This window comes from Notolepis coatsorum, assembly GCF_963971535.1.
Source record: "Notolepis coatsorum genome assembly, chromosome: 17".
NCBI classification, from domain to species: Eukaryota; Metazoa; Chordata; class Actinopteri; order Aulopiformes; family Paralepididae; genus Notolepis; species Notolepis coatsorum.
The window spans coordinates 8,343,133-8,368,082 of NC_140181.1; the positions used below are offsets into that span (position 1 = coordinate 8,343,133).

The 24,950-nt window shown below is 48.2% G+C and overlaps 1 protein-coding gene across 1 annotated transcript in view; it reads left to right on the forward strand.

The window, feature by feature from the left end:
* Positions 1–23,870, forward strand: part of LOC311243448 (solute carrier organic anion transporter family member 4A1-like) — a gene marked incomplete at both ends in the record, with an annotated part of 25,711 nt that extends 1,841 nt beyond the window's left edge. Inside the window, 7 exon segments of the mRNA XM_084332681.1 lie at positions 9,254–9,497; positions 14,382–14,544; positions 15,616–15,791; positions 18,217–18,281; positions 18,803–18,951; positions 23,689–23,797; positions 23,800–23,870. Of these exon segments, the coding sequence (XP_084188807.1) occupies positions 9,254–9,497; positions 14,382–14,544; positions 15,616–15,791; positions 18,217–18,281; positions 18,803–18,951; positions 23,689–23,797; positions 23,800–23,870 (977 nt within the window).
* Between the last annotated feature and the right edge of the window lie 1,080 nt (positions 23,871–24,950).

The window sequence follows — 24,950 nt, forward strand, 5'->3', positions numbered from 1 at the left end:
CCTCTATAGTCACCCTCTGATGTCATCAGTACTGTGTTCAGACCTCTATAGTCACCCTCTGATGTCATCAGTACTGTACTCAGACCTCTACAGTCACCCTCTGATGTCATCAGTACTGTGTCTCAGACCTCTATAGTCACCCTCTGATGTCATCAGTACTGTGTTCAGACCTCTATAGTCACCTCTGATGTCATCAGTACTGTACTCAGACCTCTATAGTCACCCTCTGATGTCATCAGTACTGTGCTCAGACCTCTACAGTCACCCTCTGATGTCATCAGTACTGTACTCAGACCTCTATAGTCACCCTCTGATGTCATCAGTACTGTACTCAGACCTCTACAGTCACCCTCTGATGTCATCAGTACTGTGCTCAGACCTCTATAGTCACCCTCTGATGTCATCAGTACTGTGACTCAGACCTCTATAGTCACCCTCTGATGTCATCAGTACTGTACTCAGACCTCTACAGTCACCCTCTGATGTCATCAGTACTGTTCAGACCTCTACAGTCACCCTCTGATGTCAGTACTCAGACCTCTACAGTCACCCTCTGATGTCATCAGTACTGTACTCAGACCTCTACAGTCACCCTCTGATGTCATCAGTACTGTACTCAGACCTCTACAGTCACCCTCTGATGTCATCAGTACTGTGCTCAGACCTCTATAGTCACCCTCTGATGTCATCAGTACTGTACTCAGACCTCTACAGTCACCCTCTGATGTCATCAGTACTGTACTCAGACCTCTACAGTCACCCTCTGATGTCATCAGTACTGTACTCAGACCTCTACAGTCACCCTCTGATGTCATCAGTACTGTACTCAGACCTCTACAGTCACCCTCTGATGTCATCAGTACTGTACTCAGACCTCTATAGTCACCCTCTGATGTCATCAGTACTGTACTCAGACCTCTACAGTCACCCTCTGATGTCATCAGTACTGTGCTCAGACCTCTATAGTCACCCTCTGATGTCATCAGTACTGTACTCAGACCTCTATAGTCACCCTCTGATGTCATCAGTACTGTGTCTCAGACCTCTACAGTCACCCTCTGATGTCATCAGTACTGTACTCAGACCTCTATAGTCACCCTCTGATGTCATCAGTACTGTACTCAGACCTCTACAGTCACCCTCTGATGTCATCAGTACTGTGACTCAGACCTCTACAGTCACCCTCTGATGTCATCAGTACTGTACTCAGACCTCTATAGTCACCCTCTGATGTCATCAGTACTGTAGCTCAGACCTCTACAGTCACCCTCTGATGTCATCAGTACTGTACTCAGACCTCTACAGTCACCCTCTGATGTCATCAGTACTGTACTCAGACGTCTCTATAGTCACCCTCTGATGTCATCAGTACTGTACTCAGACCTCTACAGTCACCCTCTGATGTCATCAGTACTGTACTCAGACCTCTACAGTCACCCTCTGATGTCATCAGTACTGTACTCAGACCTCTATAGTCACCCTCTGATGTCATCAGTACTGTACTCAGACCTCTACAGTCACCCTCTGATGTCATCAGTACTGTACTCAGACCTCTACAGTCACCCTCTGATGTCATCAGTACTGTACTCAGACCTCTACAGTCACCCTCTGATGTCATCAGTACTGTGCTCAGACCTCTATAGTCACCCTCTGATGTCATCAGTACTGTACTCAGACCTCTATAGTCACCCTCTGATGTCATCAGTACTGTACTCAGACCTCTACAGTCACCCTCTGATGTCATCAGTACTGTACTCAGACCTCTATAGTCACCCTCTGATGTCATCAGTACTGTACTCAGACCTCTACAGTCACCCTCTGATGTCATCAGTACTGTACTCAGACCTCTACAGTCACCCTCTGATGTCATCAGTACTGTACTCAGACCTCTATAGTCACCCTCTGATGTCATCAGTACTGTGTTCAGACCTCTACAGTCACCCTCTGATGTCATCAGTACTGTACTCAGACCTCTATAGTCACCCTCTGATGTCATCAGTACTGTGTCTCAGACCTCTATAGTCACCCTCTGATGTCATCAGTACTGTGATCAGACCTCTACAGTCACCCTCTGATGTCATCAGTACTGTACTCAGACCTCTACAGTCACCCTCTGATGTCATCAGTACTGTGCTCAGACCTCTATAGTCACCCTCTGATGTCATCAGTACTGTACTCAGACCTCTACAGTCACCCTCTGATGTCATCAGTACTGTACTCAGACCTCTACAGTCACCCTCTGATGTCATCAGTACTGTAGCTCAGACCTCTATAGTCACCCTCTGATGTCATCAGTACTGTGTCTCAGACCTCTACAGTCACCCTCTGATGTCATCAGTACTGTACTCAGACCTCTATAGTCACCCTCTGATGTCATCAGTACTGTACTCAGACCTCTACAGTCACCCTCTGATGTCATCAGTACTGTACTCAGACCTCTATAGTCACCCTCTGATGTCATCAGTACTGTACTCAGACCTCTACAGTCACCCTCTGATGTCATCAGTACTGTACTCAGACCTCTATAGTCACCCTCTGATGTCATCAGTACTGTACTCAGACCTCTACAGTCACCCTCTGATGTCATCAGTACTGTACTCAGACCTCTATAGTCACCCTCTGATGTCATCAGTACTGTACTCAGACCTCTATAGTCACCCTCTGATGTCATCAGTACTGTACTCAGACCTCTATAGTCACCCTCTGATGTCATCAGTACTGTACTCAGACCTCTACAGTCACCCTCTGATGTCATCAGTACTGTACTCAGACCTCTACAGTCACCCTCTGATGTCATCAGTACTGTACTCAGACCTCTACAGTCACCCTCTGATGTCATCAGTACTGTGCTCAGACCTCTATAGTCACCCTCTGATGTCATCAGTACTGTACTCAGACGTCTCTATAGTCACCCTCTGATGTCATCAGTACTGTGTTCAGACCTCTACAGTCACCCTCTGATGTCATCAGTACTGTACTCAGACCTCTATAGTCACCCTCTGATGTCATCAGTACTGTGTTCAGACCTCTATAGTCACCCTCTGATGTCATCAGTACTGTACTCAGACCTCTATAGTCACCCTCTGATGTCATCAGTACTGTGCTCAGACCTCTATAGTCACCCTCTGATGTCATCAGTACTGTACTCAGACCTCTATAGTCACCCTCTGATGTCATCAGTACTGTGCTCAGACCTCTACAGTCACCCTCTGATGTCATCAGTACTGTGCTCAGACGTCTCTACAGTCACCCTCTGATGTCATCAGTACTGTACTCAGATGTCTCTACAGTCACCCTCTGATGTCATCAGTACTGTACTCAGACCTCTATAGTCACCCTCTGATGTCATCAGTACTGTACTCAGACCTCTACAGTCACCCTCTGATGTCATCAGTACTGTACTCAGACCTCTATAGTCACCCTCTGATGTCATCAGTACTGTACTCAGACGTCTCTACAGTCACCCTCTGATGTCATCAGTACTGTGCTCAGACCTCTACAGTCACCCTCTGATGTCATCAGTACTGTGTTCAGACCTCTACAGTCACCCTCTGATGTCATCAGTACTGTACTCAGACCTCTATAGTCACCCTCTGATGTCATCAGTACTGTACTCAGACCTCTACAGTCACCCTCTGATGTCATCAGTACTGTGTTCAGACCTCTACAGTCACCCTCTGATGTCATCAGTACTGTACTCAGACCTCTACAGTCACCCTCTGATGTCATCAGTACTGTGTTCAGACCTCTATAGTCACCCTCTGATGTCATCAGTACTGTACTCAGACCTCTACAGTCACCCTCTGATGTCATCAGTACTGTACTCAGACCTCTACAGTCACCCTCTGATGTCATCAGTACTGTGCTCAGACGTCTCTACAGTCACCCTCTGATGTCATCAGTACTGTACTCAGACCTCTATAGTCACCCTCTGATGTCATCAGTACTGTACTCAGACCTCTACAGTCACCCTCTGATGTCATCAGTACTGTACTCAGACCTCTACAGTCACCCTCTGATGTCATCAGTACTGTACTCAGACCTCTACAGTCACCCTCTGATGTCATCAGTACTGTGCTCAGACGTCTCTACAGTCACCCTCTGATGTCATCAGTACTGTACTCAGACCTCTATAGTCACCCTCTGATGTCATCAGTACTGTACTCAGATGTCTCTACAGTCACCCTCTGATGTCATCAGTACTGTACTCAGACCTCTACAGTCACCCTCTGATGTCATCAGTACTGTACTCAGACCTCTACAGTCACCCTCTGATGTCATCAGTACTGTACTCAGACCTCTACAGTCACCCTCTGATGTCATCAGTACTGTACTCAGACCTCTATAGTCACCCTCTGATGTCATCAGTACTGTACTCAGACCTCTACAGTCACCCTCTGATGTCATCAGTACTGTGCTCAGACCTCTACAGTCACCCTCTGATGTCATCAGTACTGTGCTCAGACCTCTACAGTCACCCTCTGATGTCATCAGTACTGTACTCAGACCTCTACAGTCACCCTCTGATGTCATCAGTACTGTACTCAGACGTCTCTATAGTCACCCTCTGATGTCATCAGTACTGTGCTCAGACGTCTCTATAGTCACCCTCTGATGTCATCAGTACTGTACTCAGACCTCTACAGTCACCCTCTGATGTCATCAGTACTGTACTCAGACCTCTACAGTCACCCTCTGATGTCATCAGTACTGTACTCAGACCTCTATAGTCACCCTCTGATGTCATCAGTACTGTGCTCAGACCTCTACAGTCACCCTCTGATGTCATCAGTACTGTACTCAGACCTCTACAGTCACCCTCTGATGTCATCAGTACTGTACTCAGACCTCTATAGTCACCCTCTGATGTCATCAGTACTGTACTCAGACCTCTATAGTCACCCTCTGATGTCATCAGTACTGTGCTCAGACCTCTATAGTCACCCTCTGATGTCATCAGTACTGTGCTCAGACCTCTACAGTCACCCTCTGATGTCATCAGTACTGTACTCAGACCTCTACAGTCACCCTCTGATGTCATCAGTACTGTACTCAGACCTCTATAGTCACCCTCTGATGTCATCAGTACTGTGCTCAGACCTCTACAGTCACCCTCTGATGTCATCAGTACTGTACTCAGACCTCTATAGTCACCCTCTGATGTCATCAGTACTGTGTTCAGACCTCTATAGTCACCCTCTGATGTCATCAGTACTGTACTCAGACCTCTACAGTCACCCTCTGATGTCATCAGTACTGTACTCAGACCTCTACAGTCACCCTCTGATGTCATCAGTACTGCGCTCAGACGTCTCTACAGTCACCCTCTGATGTCATCAGTACTGTACTCAGACCTCTACAGTCACCCTCTGATGTCATCAGTACTGTACTCAGACCTCTATAGTCACCCTCTGATGTCATCAGTACTGTGCTCAGACCTCTACAGTCACCCTCTGATGTCATCAGTACTGTACTCAGACCTCTATAGTCACCCTCTGATGTCATCAGTACTGTACTCAGACCTCTACAGTCACCCTCTGATGTCATCAGTACTGTACTCAGACCTCTATAGTCACCCTCTGATGTCATCAGTACTGTGCTCAGACCTCTATAGTCACCCTCTGATGTCATCAGTACTGTACTCAGACCTCTACAGTCACCCTCTGATGTCATCAGTACTGTACTCAGACCTCTACAGTCACCCTCTGATGTCATCAGTACTGTACTCAGACCTCTACAGTCACCCTCTGATGTCATCAGTACTGTACTCAGACGTCTCTATAGTCACCCTCTGATGTCATCAGTACTGTGCTCAGACCTCTATAGTCACCCTCTGATGACATCAGTACTGTACTCAGACGTCTCTACAGTCACCCTCTGATGTCATCAGTACTGTGCTCAGACCTCTATAGTCACCCTCTGATGTCATCAGTACTGTACTCAGACCTCTATAGTCACCCTCTGATGTCATCAGTACTGTACTCAGACCTCTACAGTCACCCTCTGATGTCATCAGTACTGTACTCAGACGTCTCTACAGTCACCCTCTGATGTCATCAGTACTGTACTCAGACCTCTACAGTCACCCTCTGATGTCATCAGTACTGTGCTCAGACCTCTACAGTCACCCTCTGATGTCATCAGTACTGTACTCAGACCTCTATAGTCACCCTCTGATGTCATCAGTACTGTACTCAGACCTCTACAGTCACCCTCTGATGTCATCAGTACTGTGTTCAGACCTCTACAGTCACCCTCTGATGTCATCAGTACTGTACTCAGACCTCTACAGTCACCCTCTGATGTCATCAGTACTGTACTCAGACCTCTACAGTCACCCTCTGATGTCATCAGTACTGTACTCAGACCTCTACAGTCACCCTCTGATGTCATCAGTACTGTACTCAGACCTCTACAGTCACCCTCTGATGTCATCAGTACTGTACTCAGACGTCTCTACAGTCACCCTCTGATGTCATCAGTACTGTGTTCAGACCTCTACAGTCACCCTCTGATGTCATCAGTACTGTACTCAGACCTCTACAGTCACCCTCTGATGTCATCAGTACTGTACTCAGACCTCTACAGTCACCCTCTGATGTCATCAGTACTGTACTCAGACCTCTACAGTCACCCTCTGATGTCATCAGTACTGTACTCAGACCTCTACAGTCACCCTCTGATGTCATCAGTACTGTACTCAGACCTCTATAGTCACCCTCTGATGTCATCAGTACTGTACTCAGACCTCTATAGTCACCCTCTGATGTCATCAGTACTGTGTTCAGACGTCTCTACAGTCACCCTCTGATGTCATCAGTACTGTGTTCAGACGTCTCTACAGTCACCCTCTGATGTCATCAGTACTGTACTCAGACCTCTACAGTCACCCTCTGATGTCATCAGTACTGTACTCATACCTCTACAGTCACCCTCTGATGTCATCAGTACTGTACTCAGACCTCTATAGTCACCCTCTGATGTCATCAGTACTGTACTCATACCTCTACAGTCACCCTCTGATGTCATCAGTACTGTGTTCAGACCTCTATAGTCACCCTCTGATGTCATCAGTACTGTACTCAGACCTCTACAGTCACCCTCTGATGTCATCAGTACTGTACTCAGACCTCTACAGTCACCCTCTGATGTCATCAGTACTGTACTCAGACCTCTATAGTCACCCTCTGATGTCATCAGTACTGTACTCAGACCTCTATAGTCACCCTCTGATGTCATCAGTACTGTACTCAGACCTCTACAGTCACCCTCTGATGTCATCAGTACTGTACTCAGACCTCTATAGTCACCCTCTGATGTCATCAGTACTGTACTCAGACCTCTACAGTCACCCTCTGATGTCATCAGTACTGTGCTCAGACCTCTATAGTCACCCTCTGATGTCATCAGTACTGTGCTCAGACCTCTATAGTCACCCTCTGATGTCATCAGTACTGTGCTCAGACCTCTATAGTCACCCTCTGATGTCATCAGTACTGTACTCAGACCTCTATAGTCACCCTCTGATGTCATCAGTACTGTACTCAGACCTCTACAGTCGCCCTCTGATGTCATCAGTACTGTACTCAGACCTCTACAGTCACCCTCTGATGTCATCATATAGTATATTATTAATACTGTACCAATATGGTGTAGTATAAATAGTATGATTTAGTTATATTATAATAAAATAAAAATTATTAAATTATATAGTATAATGTAAGGGATAATGTATAGCTACGAGGTCATTGTCGCAAAATAATTTACCGACACAGAGTTTAGAATACCGAGGCGCCTCGGCGAGGTGTTCTTTAAACGTAGTGAAGGTCAATTATTTTGCGACAATGACCGAGTATAGCTATACATTATCCCGCTTATTACATGGCTAACTTACTAACAATATACCTAATTCATTTTACACCATCGACGAGACGAGATCAAATGCAGACGCAGTTCTGTTCTGTCGCTCCGCTGCCAGCAGGTGTGTCTGATTGCACTGATGCAGTGTGTGTCAGTGGGCTTGATTGCTACAGCTGCGCACAGCGGTCATTATTGCTCGGCAGAGGTCCGTTATCAAGTAATAACGGACCTCTGACGAGCGCTATTGACCAATCACAATCAAGCATTTCGGCGAATGTTAAAACGCCATGTTATAAAGAAGTATAATATAGAATAATACATTATATAAATGTATAGATACATGTGTGTGTGTGCGTGTGCGTGTGCGTGTGCGTGTGCGTGTGTGTGTGTGTGTGTGTGTGTGTGTGCGTGCGTGTGTATAAATGAATGAACGTAAATATGTAATTTGACTGATAGATACACAAAATGGGTTTATTTATGTTGATTTAATTTAGTTGTGTTGATGTTTCCATTTTTGCAAAATGGGTATATTCTGTTTGGTTTACTTTTTACGCAATAAGTCTATCGGTGTGTTGTGTGTGTGTGTAGGGGCAGGTATATATAAGACATTTTCTTCTTCCTGTTCCTTTCGGCCATGGAATTTGGTGAATTATATTAATATGTACTGTTGGACTGTGGTAATTCCATGTACGAATAAATAAATGATGATAGTCACCCTCTGATGTCATCAGTACTGTGCTCAGACGTCTACAGTATAGTCACCCTCTGATGTCATGTACAGTACAGTACAAATGGACCATTTAAAAAAAATCTGTAAATGTTTATTCTACATCCTTATGGAATGACATACAAAAAAAAGTATATAAAAAAATATATATATATATTATAATATTATTATTTTTTTTTTTTTTTATGGATGGAAGAGCCACACATTGACGGGCAAAGAGCCACATGCGGCTCGTGAGCCACGGGTTGGCCACCCCTGCTGTAGGTTCTAACAGTTTCCTGTCCCTCCCTCCCTCTCCCTCTCCCTCTCCCTCTCCCTCTCCCTCTCCCTCTCCCTCTCCCTCTCCCTCTCCCTCTCCCTCTCCCTCTCCCTCCCTCCCTCCCTCCCTCCCTCCCTCCCTCCCTCCCTCCCTCCCTCCCTCCCTCCCTCTCCCTCCCTCCCTCCCTCCCTCCCTCCCTCCCTCCCTCCCTCCCTCCCTCCCTCTCCCTCTCCCTCTCCCTCTCCCTCCCTCCCTCCCTCCCTCCCTCCCTCCCTCCCTCCCTCCCTCCCTCCCTCTCCCTCTCCCTCTCCCTCTCCCTCTCCCTCCTCCTCCCTCTCCCTCTCCCTCTCCCTCTCCCTCTCCCTCCCTCCCTCCCTCCCTCCCTCCCTCCCCCTCCCTCTCCCCAGGCTACATGGTGGTGCCCGCGGGCGGGGGAGGCACCTTCCTGGGGGGCTACATCGTGAAGAGGATGAACCTGCGCTGTCGGGGAATCATCCGCTTCTGCATGATCTGTGCCCTGGTCAGCCTGCTGGCCATCTTCATCTTCCTCATCCACTGCCCCAACGTGCCCATGGCCGGCGTCACGGGCCCGTACCGCTCCAGCCTGATCCAGAACCAGCATCCGGACCAGTTCTCCAGACTCTGGAACGGGTGAGACGACCCACTAGGTCCAGGAGGCCTGATTGCTTTTACCAAACGGTTCGTGTTTGCGCGTTCCCGTTTTGCGCTCTGATTGGCCACTGACGTTTCTGGTCATGTGACATATGCACGCCCAATCATGTGACGGCAAGTACTTTGGGCGGTTAAGCTTAGGCGCTCTTTCGAAGTTGGTTAAGGTTAGAGTGTGGATCGTAGGCGTTAGGTAGTTTGCTGCTGGTCGAGGCGGAAATGGGCGCGTCATGCGATTGGGCGCACATGTCACATGACCAGAAACGTGCGTGGCCAATCGGAGCGCAAAGCGGGAACGCGGAAACACGAACCGTTTGGTAAAAGCATAGATGCGTCCAGGAGGGGAGATGCAATGACTGTATATATGTCTCTCAAAAGCCAAATTAACACGAGAGAAACACTGTGATAATAATAAGAATAATAATACACTTTATTTGTATGGCACCTTTCATACAAAAATTGCAGCTCAAAGACAGGCGTACAATGAGCAAACATATAAAATCACAATTGTTCACATTAGGGTCTAACTGATGACTGTTACAGTGTCATTGTAGTATTATTCTGAACTTGTTGTTTCCTTTAACCCTTTCACTGCCACACGACAGCCTGTTAACCCTTTCACTGTGACAATACAGAAGGTTAGCCCTTTACTATCACACAACCGACGGCGATGCTCCATCATTAGCATCATTAGCGATGATGTCCGGGAGTTCGCAACCCTCTCTGCGCCACCCCCCTTCCCCCTGTCTCCGGCTGTCCCTGAGCAACGACCGGAGTGTTGAATGTCCCGTGACTAAGACGGGGAGGACGTGACCCTCTTGCGCCGCCCCTGTGCCTCAAATAGATCCGCTATCAACTCTATCTTTAATCTTTCAAAATGTTCAGTTGCTATCGCTATTAGCTCTATCTTTAATTTTTCAAAATGTACAGTTGCTATTGCATGCACTCATCTGTGTTTCACTACACACATGAGTGCATGCTTACCAACTGTCCGTCTGCAACACTACTATCACCGACATCTAAAGGCCTCTGCATGCTACAGCAAATTCAAAGCAACTTCAACACAACATCGGCGCGATTTCAGCGCGCTTGTTGCAGACAGTCTTGTAGACTGTGTTGCTTGGGCGTTGCGTACCTGTGTCCAAAATCTAATCTAAAGACCCGTTGCGTTGGTATTGCGTAGCAGTGATTGGTTGGTAGTGAATGGGGGCGGGGCTGTCTGTCACTTCTAGTGTTCCTGGCTCGAGACCAAAAGAAAACTTTCTGACAGGAGCTCGAGACCAAAAGAAAACTTTCTGACAGGAGCTCGATAGCTAGTGTATTGTTTCATTACACTTGTTTAATTGTTTGTTTAAAATGAATCAAATGCAGGAACGTATTGCAGAGGAGGTCCGAAAGTACCAACATTTATATAATAGCGGGTCTAAAGACTACAACTAAGGATAGCATTATGACGATGAATTCGTGGAAGGAGATTGGGGAAACAATGGGGATGGACTGGGTTGATATTACACTATATAAGAACACAAGCGAAAACAAACATAAACAGGGCTATTATTATACTAACGATGTATGGTTGAGAAGGGAAATCCGTTTGTAATGGCTAGAGTGCGCACCTTCGGCTGCCCAAAGTATTCAGGCGGGCTGGGCGCGCTCGAGCCGCACATCCGGGGTACATTTTGTTGCATCATAGGCTGCGCGTTGATTTTGCAGAAGCATAAAGGTAATGTGTCTGCAACACCGTTGCTTTGTCGATGTTGTGTTGAAGTTGCTTTGTATTTGCTGTAGCATGCAGAGGCCTTAAGAAGGGAGATCCCCCCTTGAACGGCCCTTCTAAGGTTTCTCTCCTCCACATTGCCTGTGGAGCTTTTTTTCCCTATTGTTAGGTTTTAGTGAGTTTTTCCTTACCTTCGCGTGGGGTATGTCTGGGAGTGCTTGCATTCTTTCATTTATTTGCATTCATCTAAAAAATGTTTGGACCCTATGGTGTTCTTGTTCTGTTCTTGACTTATTGTTATGTTGTCTTCTTGACTTGTTTAAAGAAGACCTGTACGGCCCATGGGGACATTAACGTGTGTTGTCGGGCCCTATAAATAAATTTGATTTGATTTGATTTGATTAGCTCCGCGGTTGTGTGATAGTAAAGGGTTAACCTTCTGTCGTGTGGCAGTGAAAGGGTTAATCATCAAGTAGCACATTTGTTATTAGAAACTCAAATCCACTTCAAACCGTTATTGAGTATTACAAATAAGAAAACGACAGCTTGTGTTATTATAATGACATCATCACACCCAATCTGTCATCAAAAAACTGTCAGTTGGTTTAAGTGTTAACGGGTAACTCAGACAGAACAAAGCAGACCCACAGTAATTAACCCTTTCACTACCACACTATAGAAGGTTAACCCGTTCACTACCACATTACAGACGGTTAACCTTCTATAATGTTGGCATCCAACCAGAGTGCAAATGTAACAGTAAAGTGCAATAGTAATATACAATGTACAGGTGATTAAACTGGGTACAAAATATAGAAATTAGTACTACTGAGTAATAATGCTAATCAGATGTATGCACAGAGTTGTAGTATTAATATGTACAGTGATACAGGTATAAAAAAGTAAGTCATACTGGCCAGCAGTGTAACTAGTAAGAGTAGGTAAGGGATATGTACAGATATTGATATAGTATCTACAGATATGTAAAAGGACTATGTGCAGGTAAATACAGACAGGTGTGGATAGATATATATGTGGTGAGAATAAATAAATAAATATATATATATGGTATATACAGCATTTGTACATGTAGCTAAGGGTTAGATGCAGCAGGTGTATAAGTAAGTATATAGATATAAAGGTTATATGCAGGTATATTCAGACAAATATGGATATATATATTCTGTAAATATAAGAATATAAATATGGGTATATACAGCACTGTCGTGCATGCTATCGTACAGAGTTATATGGGTAGACTATAGTGTGAGGTACAGTAGGTAGTTGTGATGATTATGATTGCTACTGTATGATTACAGTCTAGGGCAGTTTAGACAGTGAAAGCAGTAGGTAGGTAGTTATGATTATTATGATTACTATGGTTACAGTGTAGGGCAGTTGTAAACAGTGAAGGCAGTAAGTACAGTAGGTAGGTATACATCTAGTATAGGCAACAGAGTCGTACAGTATGGGTAGCAGAGCCGAGGGTGTCGGCAATGGAGTCAGAGTCCAGAGCTCATTCTATCCCTAACCCGGTTCCATTCACTTTAACTTCAATCAATTCAGAAAACAGAAAGCAGTTTTCCTATTTAAATATTCATATTATAATTATGACTCAAGGGTGAATGCATTGATTAGAATGGCTGTAGTTTCTTCTTTCAAATAGTCATTAAAGTGACTTTCTGGACCCTGGTTCAGACCACAATCTGTAGAATGATGAATTGAAAATGGGGGACCCTGATGTAAACAAGACGAAAGTCTTTCGCTGGTCTGCATCCCCTTAACAATTGTGTGTATTGAGCTGTACTGTACTGTACCTGTATCTGTTAATAAAGTTTTCAATCAATCAATCAATCAATCAATCAATCAATCAGATCAATAGACGTGTGACAGACAGGATGGGTCTGAAATGAGCCCAGTCTTTACCGCAGTAGTCAGCAGCAGGAGAAAGGAACCATGTCATCAGAATGGCTCCTTCATTAAAAGCCACTCTAGCGTTCAGAGGTGTCACCACACCCGAATACATCATTACGCAAGTAGCTCACGGTCACTGGAGTATTTATTTCAAAGAGAGTACAGGAGGAGAATAGGAGCTTGCATTCCAAATCTTGTTTTGAAAACCTATATATTTTTTTATTATCTTTTTCCTCCTTTTTTCCGTTTTTTTTCTCCCCTCCCAATGTTAGTCGTTATGCCAATTCCCAATCCCCTTCCTGGTCGTTGCGCACTCTGCCCCCTACCGTTGGTCTGGGAGGGCGGAGACTATCACATGCTTCCTCCGACACATGTGTAGCCAGCCCACCGCTTCTTTTCACCTGGCAGCGCGGACTCTCACTGGGGGAGTGTAACGTGTGGAAGGTCACACTACCTCTCCCAGATCCTTCCCTCGCTGTGCAGGCGCCCCGACCGAACTGTAGGAGTCGCTGTCCACAACGACCCAGACCCACCCACCGGCTTCCCTCCCGCTGACTCTGCCAATCGAGCCAGTATGACGGCCGGCCAAGCCGGAGGCAACGCTGACAGCTGGATTCGATACCAGTGTCTCTTGCGTTGGTGACGAGCGCATTGTCCGCTGCGCCACCCAGCCGCCTGAAAACCTCTTTTTAAAGGATAAATATACTTATATAAATATATATATACACTTCTCTCTGCTACCCTCTCTTCTGCCATGCATCATTATTTTTGTTATCTCTTATTGTGTGTGTGCCTCTCTCTTTTCTCTTTTCCTCTTTCTGTCTCTCTTTCTCTGCTTCTCTCTGTCTCTCTCTCTCTCTCTCTGCCTCTGTCTCTATCTCTCTGCTCTCTATCTCTCTCTATCTCTGCCTCTCTCTCTGTCTCTGCCTCTCTCTCTGTCCCCCTGCTTCTCTCTCTCCTCTCCCTCTCTCTCCCCCCTCTCCCCTCTCCCCCCCCTCTCCCCCCCCCCCTCTCTCTCCCCCCCCTCTCCCCCTCCCCCCCCCTCCCCCCCTCTCCCCCCTCCCTCTCTCTCTCTCTCTCTCCCCCCCCCCTCTCTCTCTCCCCCCTCTCTCTCTCTGTCTCTCTCTCTGTCTCTATCTCTCTCTGCTCTCTATCTCTGCCTCTCTGTCCCTCTCTCTCCCCCCCCCCCCCCCCTCTCCCCCCCCCCCCCCCCCCCCCCCTCTCCCTCCCTCCAGCTCGTCGTTAGAGAGGAACCTGACGGTGGGCTGTAACGCAGGCTGCAGCTGTGTGAGGGAGCTCTACAACCCGGTGTGCGGTGCCGACGGCGTCATGTATTACTCGCCGTGCCACGCCGGCTGCAGCGCCATCAACCACACGGAGCCGTCCAGCGGCAGACAGGTACCGTACATATCATCAAACTGTACATCAGACCTGTATCTCAAACAAACCCCACCCTCTTTTGTCGATCCTCCAATCACAACTGTTGCTTTCTGGAGGTTTGACTGCTCGTTAATAATGGGAAGTGTTAGAGGCGGTTAGGTGGCGTAGCGGAGAATGCGTTCGTCACCAGCCCCGGAGATGTGAGCTGGATTCGCCTGTTCGAATCCAGCTCACAGCTCCGGGGTTGTCACCAGTCCGGGTCGTTGTAAACAGTGACTCCTACAGTTCGGACGGGGCGCCTGCTAAGCGCGGATAGGATCTGAGGGGGGTAGTGTGATCCTTCCACACGCTACGCCCTCTCAGTGAGAGTCCGCGCTGCCAGGTGAAAAGAAGCGGTTGATTGGCTGGACGTGTGTCGGAGGAAGCACGTGATAGCCTCCACTCTCCCAGATGATCTGACTGTGGGGGGTAAGTGCGCAGCGACCAGGAAGGGATTGGGAATTGGCATAACGACTAACATTGGGATGGGAGAAAATCAGAGGAAAATGGAGGGGGAAAAGATCAATAAAAAAAATAAAATAATGGGAAGTGTCAAAGTGAAAGTGAAGCGTCTTGACGGATGACTGCTTGGTAATAACGTGTCTTACCGTAACAACGCCGGTTCAAACTGAAAGTGTTCTTCTCGGACATCCTCAAACGATTCAGGAGTCGTCTTGTGAGGAACTTGACTTTTGATTCAAGCTTATTATTCATTCAACGATATTGGCTGTTTTTTAAATAAAGAGCGGCCGCAGGATTAATAACCTTAGCGTTAGTTCGGCCAGAGAAACAAATACACTAATTAAAATAGTTGGACCTGCGAGATTTGTACTTTGTACTTTGTAGGTCTGCGTTTTAAATGTAAGGAGTAAAATTATTTTTTTCCCTCTGAAATGTAATTGAGTAAAAGTACAAGTATACAAACCTAATAATACTCGAGTAAAGTGCAAATCCCCCAAAAACAGTACTTATGTATTGTAACAAAGTACAATTACTCGAGTACTTCACACCCCTGCATCTCCTCTCGTCTCTGCCCCTGTGTCTCCCCAGGTCTACTCCGGGTGCAGCTGTGTCGTGGGCAACGTGTCCTGGGGTGGCGAGGGCCAGGCGCTGGCAGGGAAGTGTGGCAGCACCTGTGGGCACATGCCGGTCTTCCTCGCCTTCTTCTTCATCGTCATCTCCTTCACCTTCCTCTGTAGCATCCCCGCTCTCACAGCCACGCTCAGGTAGGGAGAATTGAGCATCCCCGCTCTCACAGGCCATGCTCAGGTAGGGAGAATTGAGCATCCCCGCTCTCACAGGCCATGCTCAGGTACTGTAGGTAGAATTGAGCATCCCCGCTCTCACAGGCCATGCTCAGGTACTGTAGGTAGAATTGAGCATCCCCGCTCTCACAGGCCATGCTCAGGTACTGTAGGTAGAATTGAGCATCCCCGCTCTCACAGGCCATGCTCAGGTACTGTAGGTAGAATTGAGCATCCCCGCTCTCACAGGCCATGCTCAGGTACTGTAGGTAGAATTGAGCATCCCCACTCTCACCGCCACGCTCAGGTAGAATTGAGCATCCCCGCATTCACAGCCACTCTCAGGTAGGTAGAATTGAGCATCCCCACACTCACAGGCCATGCTCAGGTAGAATTGAGCATCCCCACACTCACAGGCCATGCTCAGGTAGAATTGAGCATCCCCACACTCACAGGCCATGCTCAGGTAGAATTGAGCATCCCCACACTCATGGCCACGCTCAGGTAGGTAGAATTGAGCATCCCCACACTCACAGGCCACTCTCAGGTAGAATTGAGCATCCCCGCTCTCACAGCCACTCTCAGTAGGGAGCAGAACTTTTATTTGCCCTACCTATAGAGTATGTACCGAGAATAGGTCCTAGTGCGAACGGAGAGCAAAGATACATCAACACAGATGATACCTGGTACGTAATTAAACAAAGATGAGCACTTCCACCAGTCCAGTAGCTTCCTGCCAGTGCAGATGTCTCTAAGTGGGACATTAGACAGAAGTATAGAAACAATGGTCCTCATTCTCTAACAAACCCTGGCAGGAGAAGCGTGTGCATGTTCTCCCTGTGTTCATGTAGGTTTCTACCATGTTCTCCCTGTGTTCATGTAGGTTTCTACCATGTTCTCCCTGTGTTCACGTAGGTTTCTACCATGTTCTCCCTGTGTTCATGTAGGTTTCTACCATGTTCTCCCTGTGTTCATGTAGGTTTCTACCATGTACTCTGTGTTCATGTAGGTTTCTACCATGTTCTCTGTGTTCATGTAGGTTTCTACCATGTTCTCCCTGTGTTCATGTAGGTTTCTACCATGTGTACTCTGTGTAGGTTTCTACCAGGTGTTTTAAGTATTTGTGTATGCGACCGGTCTTAACAGGTTCAGCGCCAGAGGTCGCTATGGGGAGTTGGGCCGTTGTGTGCCAGCGCTCTGTTCAATGGGGATACATTCCGGTGTTTGCAGTGCTAAACCTATATTAAATATTATAGCTATGGATCTAATAACAACGTCGATTGTCAGTGAGTTTCTTCCGGTCAACATGCAAAAAACAGATAAATTTCCGTTTTATACCGTGGTGAATATGAGTATAGGTTTAGGAGTGATCCTGTGTAATCCCAGGAAACTCCGGCAAACAGCGCTTTACTGCATTTCATTATAAATCGTGCCATTTCTCGCCTGATTATTGAATCAATCTGAAATCAACGCTAGATTATCGGTATTATGTTTCATCATGCATGCACAAAAGGGTGGGGGTGGGGGGGAGGTAGTTTTTCTATGCTTCGAGCGCCACCAACGGCATACATTACACAGTACATGTGTGTACGTACATGTGTGTCCCAGACAGTTTTAAGTATTTGTGTGTGTGACCGGTCTTAAAACTGCCCCCTCAAAATGTCACTTTAAAGGGGAACTATCTTATAAATGGCCTTTTTCAGTGTTTAGCATTGTTTCCTAGCTATGTGGACTTATATTAATATGATCTATGTCTCTAATTCTCATATTGGCGCATTCTTCCAATTCTCCTCTCACAATATTCACCCTCACTGAACTGAGTCATCTGAAAATGTGCTGATTTGTGATGTCAGAGAGACACCGCTGCATGTTAATGTTCAGGCGAGGCAGTGGTTTACCACAGTGGTTGGAGCCCAGGCTCAAAACGGCTTAAGATCTTGAGGTAGAAAAATGCTGTTTTTGAGGACTTGATTAGAAATACAAAACAATGAATTAAAAAAAAAAAAAATTACAGAGGTGTTCCATAGACTCACAGGAATTGTGTAAAAGTGCCCAAATAGTGAAAGAAATAGTAAAATAGTTCCCCTTTAAATAATGGAAAAGTCACTTTAAAGGAAGGAGGAATTGTAATAGTATAGTTTAGATACATTAAGTATAAAAATTACGGAGTTAAAATTGTAAATTGTATAGTAGTGTACATAGGAACCAGTTTCTCAGGAACTTAGCATGTATTTTTTTTATCATACACATCTTGTGTCTTACCTATTTTTTTTCGATGTCTATTTTATTAGTGTATTATTGCACAATCGATGCGGACATGACCACCCGCATTTCACTGTATGCCCTGGTATGTACGGTATGTGACAAATAAACCTCTTGATTCTTGATTCTTGATTCTTCCCTGCAGGTGTGTCCCAGACAACCAGAGATCCTTTGGACTCGGCATCCAGTGGATTGTGGTTCGCAGCCTCGGTAGGTCTGCTGTATATTCTTTAACCCTTGATTTGCTTTGAAATATTTCACCCTAACAAACATGAATCCCTATCAGTTAATTCGTCTCAGAATCAGGGGTCATTTAAAGGAACACGCCAACATTTGGGGAAATTAGCTTACCGTCTTCTCCAGAGAGAGAGACAAGAAGATAGATACCAGTTTCCTCTCTGTGCGTTCAGCAGAAGGCTATCTAGGCTGCACGTTAGCCTAGCTTAGCACAATCAATGGTAGCGGACAGTGCCGGTTAGCCTTCAGGGGAGAGGTGTTAGTTAGACAATGCCAAGGCTAACCGGCCATGTCCACTTCCATTCATTGTGCTAAGCTAGGCTAACTTGCAGCCAGATAGCTTTCTAGTACTGAACGCACAGAGAGGAAACTGGTATCTATCTTCTAATTGTCTCTGTCTGGAGAAGACGGTTAAGCTAATTTCCCAAAATGTTGGCGTGTGCCTTTAAGGTCATGTGTCAACCTGTCTGATCCGTGTTGTCGTTCCTCTGAAGGCGGGATTCCAGGGCCGATAGCGTTCGGCTCAGTGATTGACATCTCCTGCTTACTGTGGCAGGACCAGTGTGGAGAGCAGGGCTCCTGTTACCTCTACCAGAACTCTACCATGAGCAGATACACACTTATAGCTGGCATCATATATAAGGTACTACTACTACTACTATCATTCATCAATCATTTTAGCCTTTATTAGATTAGATTAGAGTAGATTCAATTAGATTCGATTAAAATTAGGGATGTCCGATATTATCGGCCTACCGATATTATCGGCCGATATTGGCATAAAAATGTGATATCGGAAAATATCGGTATCAGTTTAAAAAAAAAGAAAAAAAAACACAATTATTTTTCACATAATATGTTAAAAAAATTGTGTTTTTCTTTTCTTTTTTTTTAAACTGATACCGATATTTTCCGATATCACATTTTTATGCCAATATCGGCCGATAATATCGATAAACCTTTATTTACCCAGGCAAGCAAGTAAGAACAAATTATTATTTTATTTATTGTCAAAGTATGCATACTGTTGTGTTAATTACACGACAAGAGATATATAATGTTAATGACCTGAAATTATTCCGTTTTTTGGGAGGGAAACCCTGCATATATCGGTATCGGTTGATATCGGTATCGGAAATTAAGAGTTGGACAATATCGGTATATCGGTATCGGTAAAAAAGCCAATATCGAGCATCTCTAATTAAAATGTATTGTCATTATACAGCACAACAAGTACAGCACAACGTAAATTAGTTTGTGATCCAACCAGAGTGCAAATGTAACAGTAAAGTGCAAACAGTAATATACAATGTACAGGTGATCAAACTGGGTATAACATATATGAATTACTAGTACTACTGAGTAATAGTGCTAATCAGATGTATGTACATAGTTGTAGTAAGTGATATATAGTTAATATGTACAGAGATACATGTATCTAGCACTATGTAGTAGGTCATACTGGCCAGCAGCGTAACTAGTGAGAGTAGGTAAGGGATATGTACAGATATAGATATAGTATACAGATACAGTGTGTAAAAATGATCATATGCAGGTATGTACTTACAGATGTGGATAGATAGATATATGCGGTAAGAATATATATATATATATAATATATATATATATGAAACCGGTCTTATTTGACATGCCCTGAGTGGGAGTCGAACCCCGGTCTCCTGCACCGCGGGCGACATCGTAGACACTACAAATGGGTCTGGATGCCTTTTAAGGGGAGTGAGATAACAATGATGGTGGTTATGACTGTGTTGTAAAACGACACCTTTTGCTAATAAAGTGGTAGTCTGCAAAATTCTTGTTTGTATTGGCCGCCATCTGCTGGTGATAAGTGGTCATTGCTTTTGCATTTTTGCACCATATTCACTTGCTTTCCATCTTAAAAATTCTTGAATCTTCTATTCATTCATGTTAACTACTGAGATAGTCTTCTATTCATTCACGTTAACTACTGAGTTAGTCTTCTATTCATTCACGTTAACTACTGAGATAGTCTTCTATTCATTCACGTTAACTACTGAGATAGTCTTCTATTCATTCACGTTAACTACTGAGTTAGTCTTCTATTCATTCACGTTAACTACTGAGATAGTCTTCTATTTATTCACGTTAACTACTGAGATAGTCTTCTATTCATTCACGTTAACTACTGAGTTAGTCTTCTATTCATTCACGTTAACTACTGAGATAGTCTTCCATTCATTCACGTTAACTACTGAGATAGTCTTCTATTCATTCACGTTAACTACTGAGATAGTCTTCTATTCATTCACGTTAACTACTGAGATAGTCTTCTATTCATTCACGTTAACTACTGAGATAGTCTTCTATTCATTCACGTTAACTACTGAGATAGTCTTCTATTCATTCACGTTAACTACTGAGTTAGTCTTCCATTCATTCACGTTAACTACTGAGATAGTCTTCTATTCATTCACGTTAACTACTGAGATAGTCTTCTATTCATTCACGTTAACTACTGAGTTAGTCTTCTATTCTAGTCAGACAGTCCTAACAGTGTTTATTGTTAAGAGTCGGACATTACAGTAGAATAAAATAAAATGGAATATAAACTCAATTAAAATAGAAACACAATAGAATAGAATTATAAAATAAAATAGGCCAGGGCTATACAATTGTGGCTGATGTGGTCAAGTATATACAAATAACAATACAGTGCGATGGAATATTTAACAGTATAATTCATTCTCTCTCTCTCCTGTCCTCCTCCCTCCCCCTCTCCCTCTCCTCTCCCTCTCCCTCTCCCTCTCCCTCTCCCTCCTCCCTCTCCCTCTCCCTCCTCCCTCTCCCTCTCCATCTCCCTCCTCCCTCTCCCTCTCCCTTCTCCCTCCTCCCTTCCTCCCCTCTCCCTCCCCCTCCTCCCTCACCCTCCTCCCTCTCCCTCCTCCCTCTCCCTCTCCCTCCTCCCTCCTCCCTCCTCCCTCTTCTCCTCCCCCTCTCCCTCCTCCCTCTCCTCCCTCTCCCTCCTCCCCCCTCTCGCTCCTCCTCCTCCCTCTCCCTCCTCCCTCCTCCCTCTCCTCCCCCTCTCCTCCCCCTCCCCTCTCCCTCCTCCCTCCTCCCTCTCCCTCCTCCCCCCTCCCCCTCTCCCTCTCCCTCTCCCTCCTCCCTCTCCCTCCTCCCCCCTCTCCCTCCTCCCCCTCTCCCTCCTCCCTCTCCTCCCCTCTCCCTCTCCCTCCTCCCCCTCTCCTCCCCTCTCCCTCTCCCTCCTCCCTCCTCCCTCCTCCTCCTCCCCTCCCCTCCTCCCTCCTCCCTCCTCCCTCTCCCTCCTCCCTCTCCTCCTCCCTCCCTCCTCCCTCCTCCCTCTCCCCTCCCTCCCTCTCCCTCATCCCCCCTCTCCCTCCTCCCTCTCCTCCCCTCCTCCCTCCTCCCTCCTCCCTCCTCCCTCTCCCTCCTCCCTCCCCCCTCTCCCTCCTCCCTCTCCCTCCTCCCTCCTCCCTCTCCCTCCTCCCTCTCCTCCCTCTCCCTCCTCTCCTCCCCCTCTCCCTCCTCCCTCCCCCCTCTCCCTCCTCCCTCCTCCCCTCTCCCTCCCCCTCCTCCCCCCTCTCCCTCCTCCCTCTCCTCCCCCCTCCTCCCTCTCCCTCCTCCCTCCTCCCCCCTCCCCTCCTCCTCTCCTCCCCTCTCCCTCCTCCCTCCTCTCCTCCCTCTCCCTCCCTCCCTCTCCCTCCCTCCTCCCCCCTCTCCCTCCTCCCTCCTCCCCTCTCCCTCCTCCCTCCTCCCCCCTCTCCCTCCTCCCTCTCCCCCCTCCCTCCTCCCTCCTCTCCTCCCTCTCCCTCCCTCCTCCCCCCTCTCCCTCCTCTCCTCCCTCTCCTCCCTCTCCCTCCTCCCTCCCCCCCCTCTCCCTCCTCCCTCTCCTCCCCCTCTCCCTCCTCCCTCCCCTCTCCCCTCCTCCCTCCTCCCTCCCTCCTCCCCCTCCCCTCCTCCCTCTCCTCCCTCTCCCTCCTCCCTCCTCCCCCCTCTCCCTCCCTCTCCTCCCCCCTCTCCTCCTCCTCCCCCTCCCCTCCTCCCTCCTCCCCCCTCTCCTCCTCTCCTCCCCCTCTCCCTCCTCCCTCCTCCCCTCTCCCTCCTCCTCCTCCCTCTCCCTCCTCTCCCCCTCCCTCCTCCTCTCCTCCCTCTCCCTCCTCCCTCCTCCCCCCTCTCCCTCCTCTCTCCCCCTCCCTCCCTCCTCCCCCTCTCCCCCTCCTCCCCCCTCTCCCCCTCCCTCCTCCTCCCCTCTCCCTCCTCCCTCTCCTCCCCCTCTCCCTCCTCCCTCTCCTCCCCTCTCCTCCTCCTCCTCCCCCCCTCCCTCCTCCCTCCTCCCCCTCTCCCTCCTCCCTCTCCTCCCCACTCCCTCCTCCCTCCTCCCTCTCCCCTCCCCCCTCTCCATCCCCCCCCCTCCCCTCCCCTCTCCTCCCCACTCCCTCCTCCCTCCTCCCCCCTCTCCCTCCTCCCTCTCCTCCTCCTCTCCCCCCCTCTCCCTCCTCCCTCTCCTCCCTCTCCCTCCTCCCTCCTCCCCCCTCTCCCTCCTCCCTCTCCTCCCTCTCCCTCCTCCCTCCTCCTCCCTCTCCCTCCTCCTCTCCTCCTCCTCTCCTCCTCCCTCTCCTCCCCCTCTCCCCCCTCCCTCCTCCCTCTCCCTCCCCCTCCTCCCCCCTCCCTCCTCCCTCCTCCCTCTCCCTCCTCCCCCTCTCCCTCCTCCCCTCTCCCCTCCTCCCTCCTCCCTCTCCCTCCTCCCTCTCCTCCTCCCTCTCCTCCCCCTCTCCTCCCTCCCTCCTCCCCTCTCCCTCCTCCCCTCTCCTCCCCCTCTCCCTCCTCCCTCTCCCTCCCTCCCTCTCCCCCCCTCCCCCTCCTCTCCTCCTCCCTCTCCTCCCCCTCCCCCTCCTCTCCTCCTCTCCTCCTCCCCCCTCCTCCCCCTCTCCCTCCTCCCTCCTCCCTCTCCTCCTCCCCCTCTCCTCCTCCCCCTCTCCCTCCTCCCTCCTCCCTCTCCCTCCTCCCTCTCCTCCTCCCTCTCCTCCCCCTCTCCTCCCTCCCTCCTCCCCCCTCTCCCTCCTCCCTCTCCTCCCCTCTCCCTCCTCCCTCTCCCTCCTCCCTCTCCTCCCCCTCCCCCTCTCCCTCCTCCCTCCTCCTCCCTCCTCCCCCTCCCCCTCCTCCCTCCTCCCTCTCCCTCCTCCCCCTCTCCCTCCTCCCCCTCTCCTCCTCCCTCCTCCCTCTCCCTCCTCCCCTCCCTCTCCTCCTCCCTCTCCTCCCCTCTCCTCCCCTCTCCTCCCCCCTCTCCCTCCTCCCTCTCCTCCCCCTCTCCCTCTCCCTCCTCCCTCTCCTCCCCTCCCCCTCTCTCCTCCTCCCTCTCCCCCTCCTCCCGTGTCTCCAGGTGTTGGGGACGATCTTCTTCCTGCTAGCCAGTGTGATGTACAAGCCTCCTCCGGAGTCTCCTCAGAGCAGCTGCGAGAGCACTGACCACGGGCTGGGTGACGCCGGGGGGTCGCGGAGGAGCTGCCCGCCAAGGGCCTGCCTCAGGACGGGGTCATTGCCAACCTGCACGCCAGGTCCTGACCTGAGAAGCACGGCGACTGTTGACCGTGACTGTGTGTGGGTGTGTGTGTGTGTTGACTGTGACTGTGTGTGGGTGTGTGTGTGTGTGTGTGTGTGTTGACTGTGACTGTGTGTGGGTGTGTGTGTGTGTGTGTGTGTGTGTGTGTGTGACTGTGTGTGGGTGTGTTTGTGTGTTGACTGTGACTGTGTGTGGGTGTGTTTGTGTGTTGACTGTGACTGTGTGTGGGGTGTGTGTGTGTGTGTGTGTGTGTGTGTGTGTGACTGTGTGTGGGTGTGTTTGTGTGTTGACTGTGACTGTGTGTGGGTGTGTGTGTGTGTGTGTGTGTGTGTGTGTGTGTGTGTGACTGTGTGTGGGTGTGTTTGTGTCTTGACCGTGACTGTGTGTGGGTGTGTTTGTGTGTTGACTGTGACTGTGTGTGTGTGTGTGTGTGTGTGTGTGTGTGTGTGTGTGTGTGTGTGTGTGTGTGTGTGTGTGTGTGTGTGTGGGTGTGTTTGTGTGTGTGCAGGGCTGTACAGTGCGACAACGAGGGCATTGCATATTGCGCCAGAATTTTGCCCGTGCGAGTAGAAACAAATATTTGGGGGGCACCTTTGCGAGTACTGATTTCAACCCTCTCATTGGCATTTCACTCCTTTTTTTCCAGAGGAATTTAAACGTCGCAAATCTTGTTGGCCATTTTCTATATCTCTCCTCCCTCGGTCTCTCTGTCTGCCCGAGGAGCGGGGCTGTTGGTTACACACTGAAACGCTCACACTCACACGTGCATACGGGTGCTTGAGGGGTGCTGTCCGTGCCGAAGCAGAGCGGAGGTCATCGTAGCGGAGAGAAGGAAACGTTAAAAAAAAGCATACACATAGCGCGACCCGTGTAACGTTAAGTAACTTGTGTTCCGCGGGGAAAGACTGCTCATCACTGCATACAACTTGGTTTAATCCAAATATCCATTCAGGGGGGGCAGGTGGCGCACAGAGATTACGTTCGTCACCAACACCGGGAGACACTAGGATTCGCCTGTTCGAATCCAGCTCCTGGCGTTGCTATCAGCTTGGCTGGCCCCTCATGCTGATACAATTGGCTGT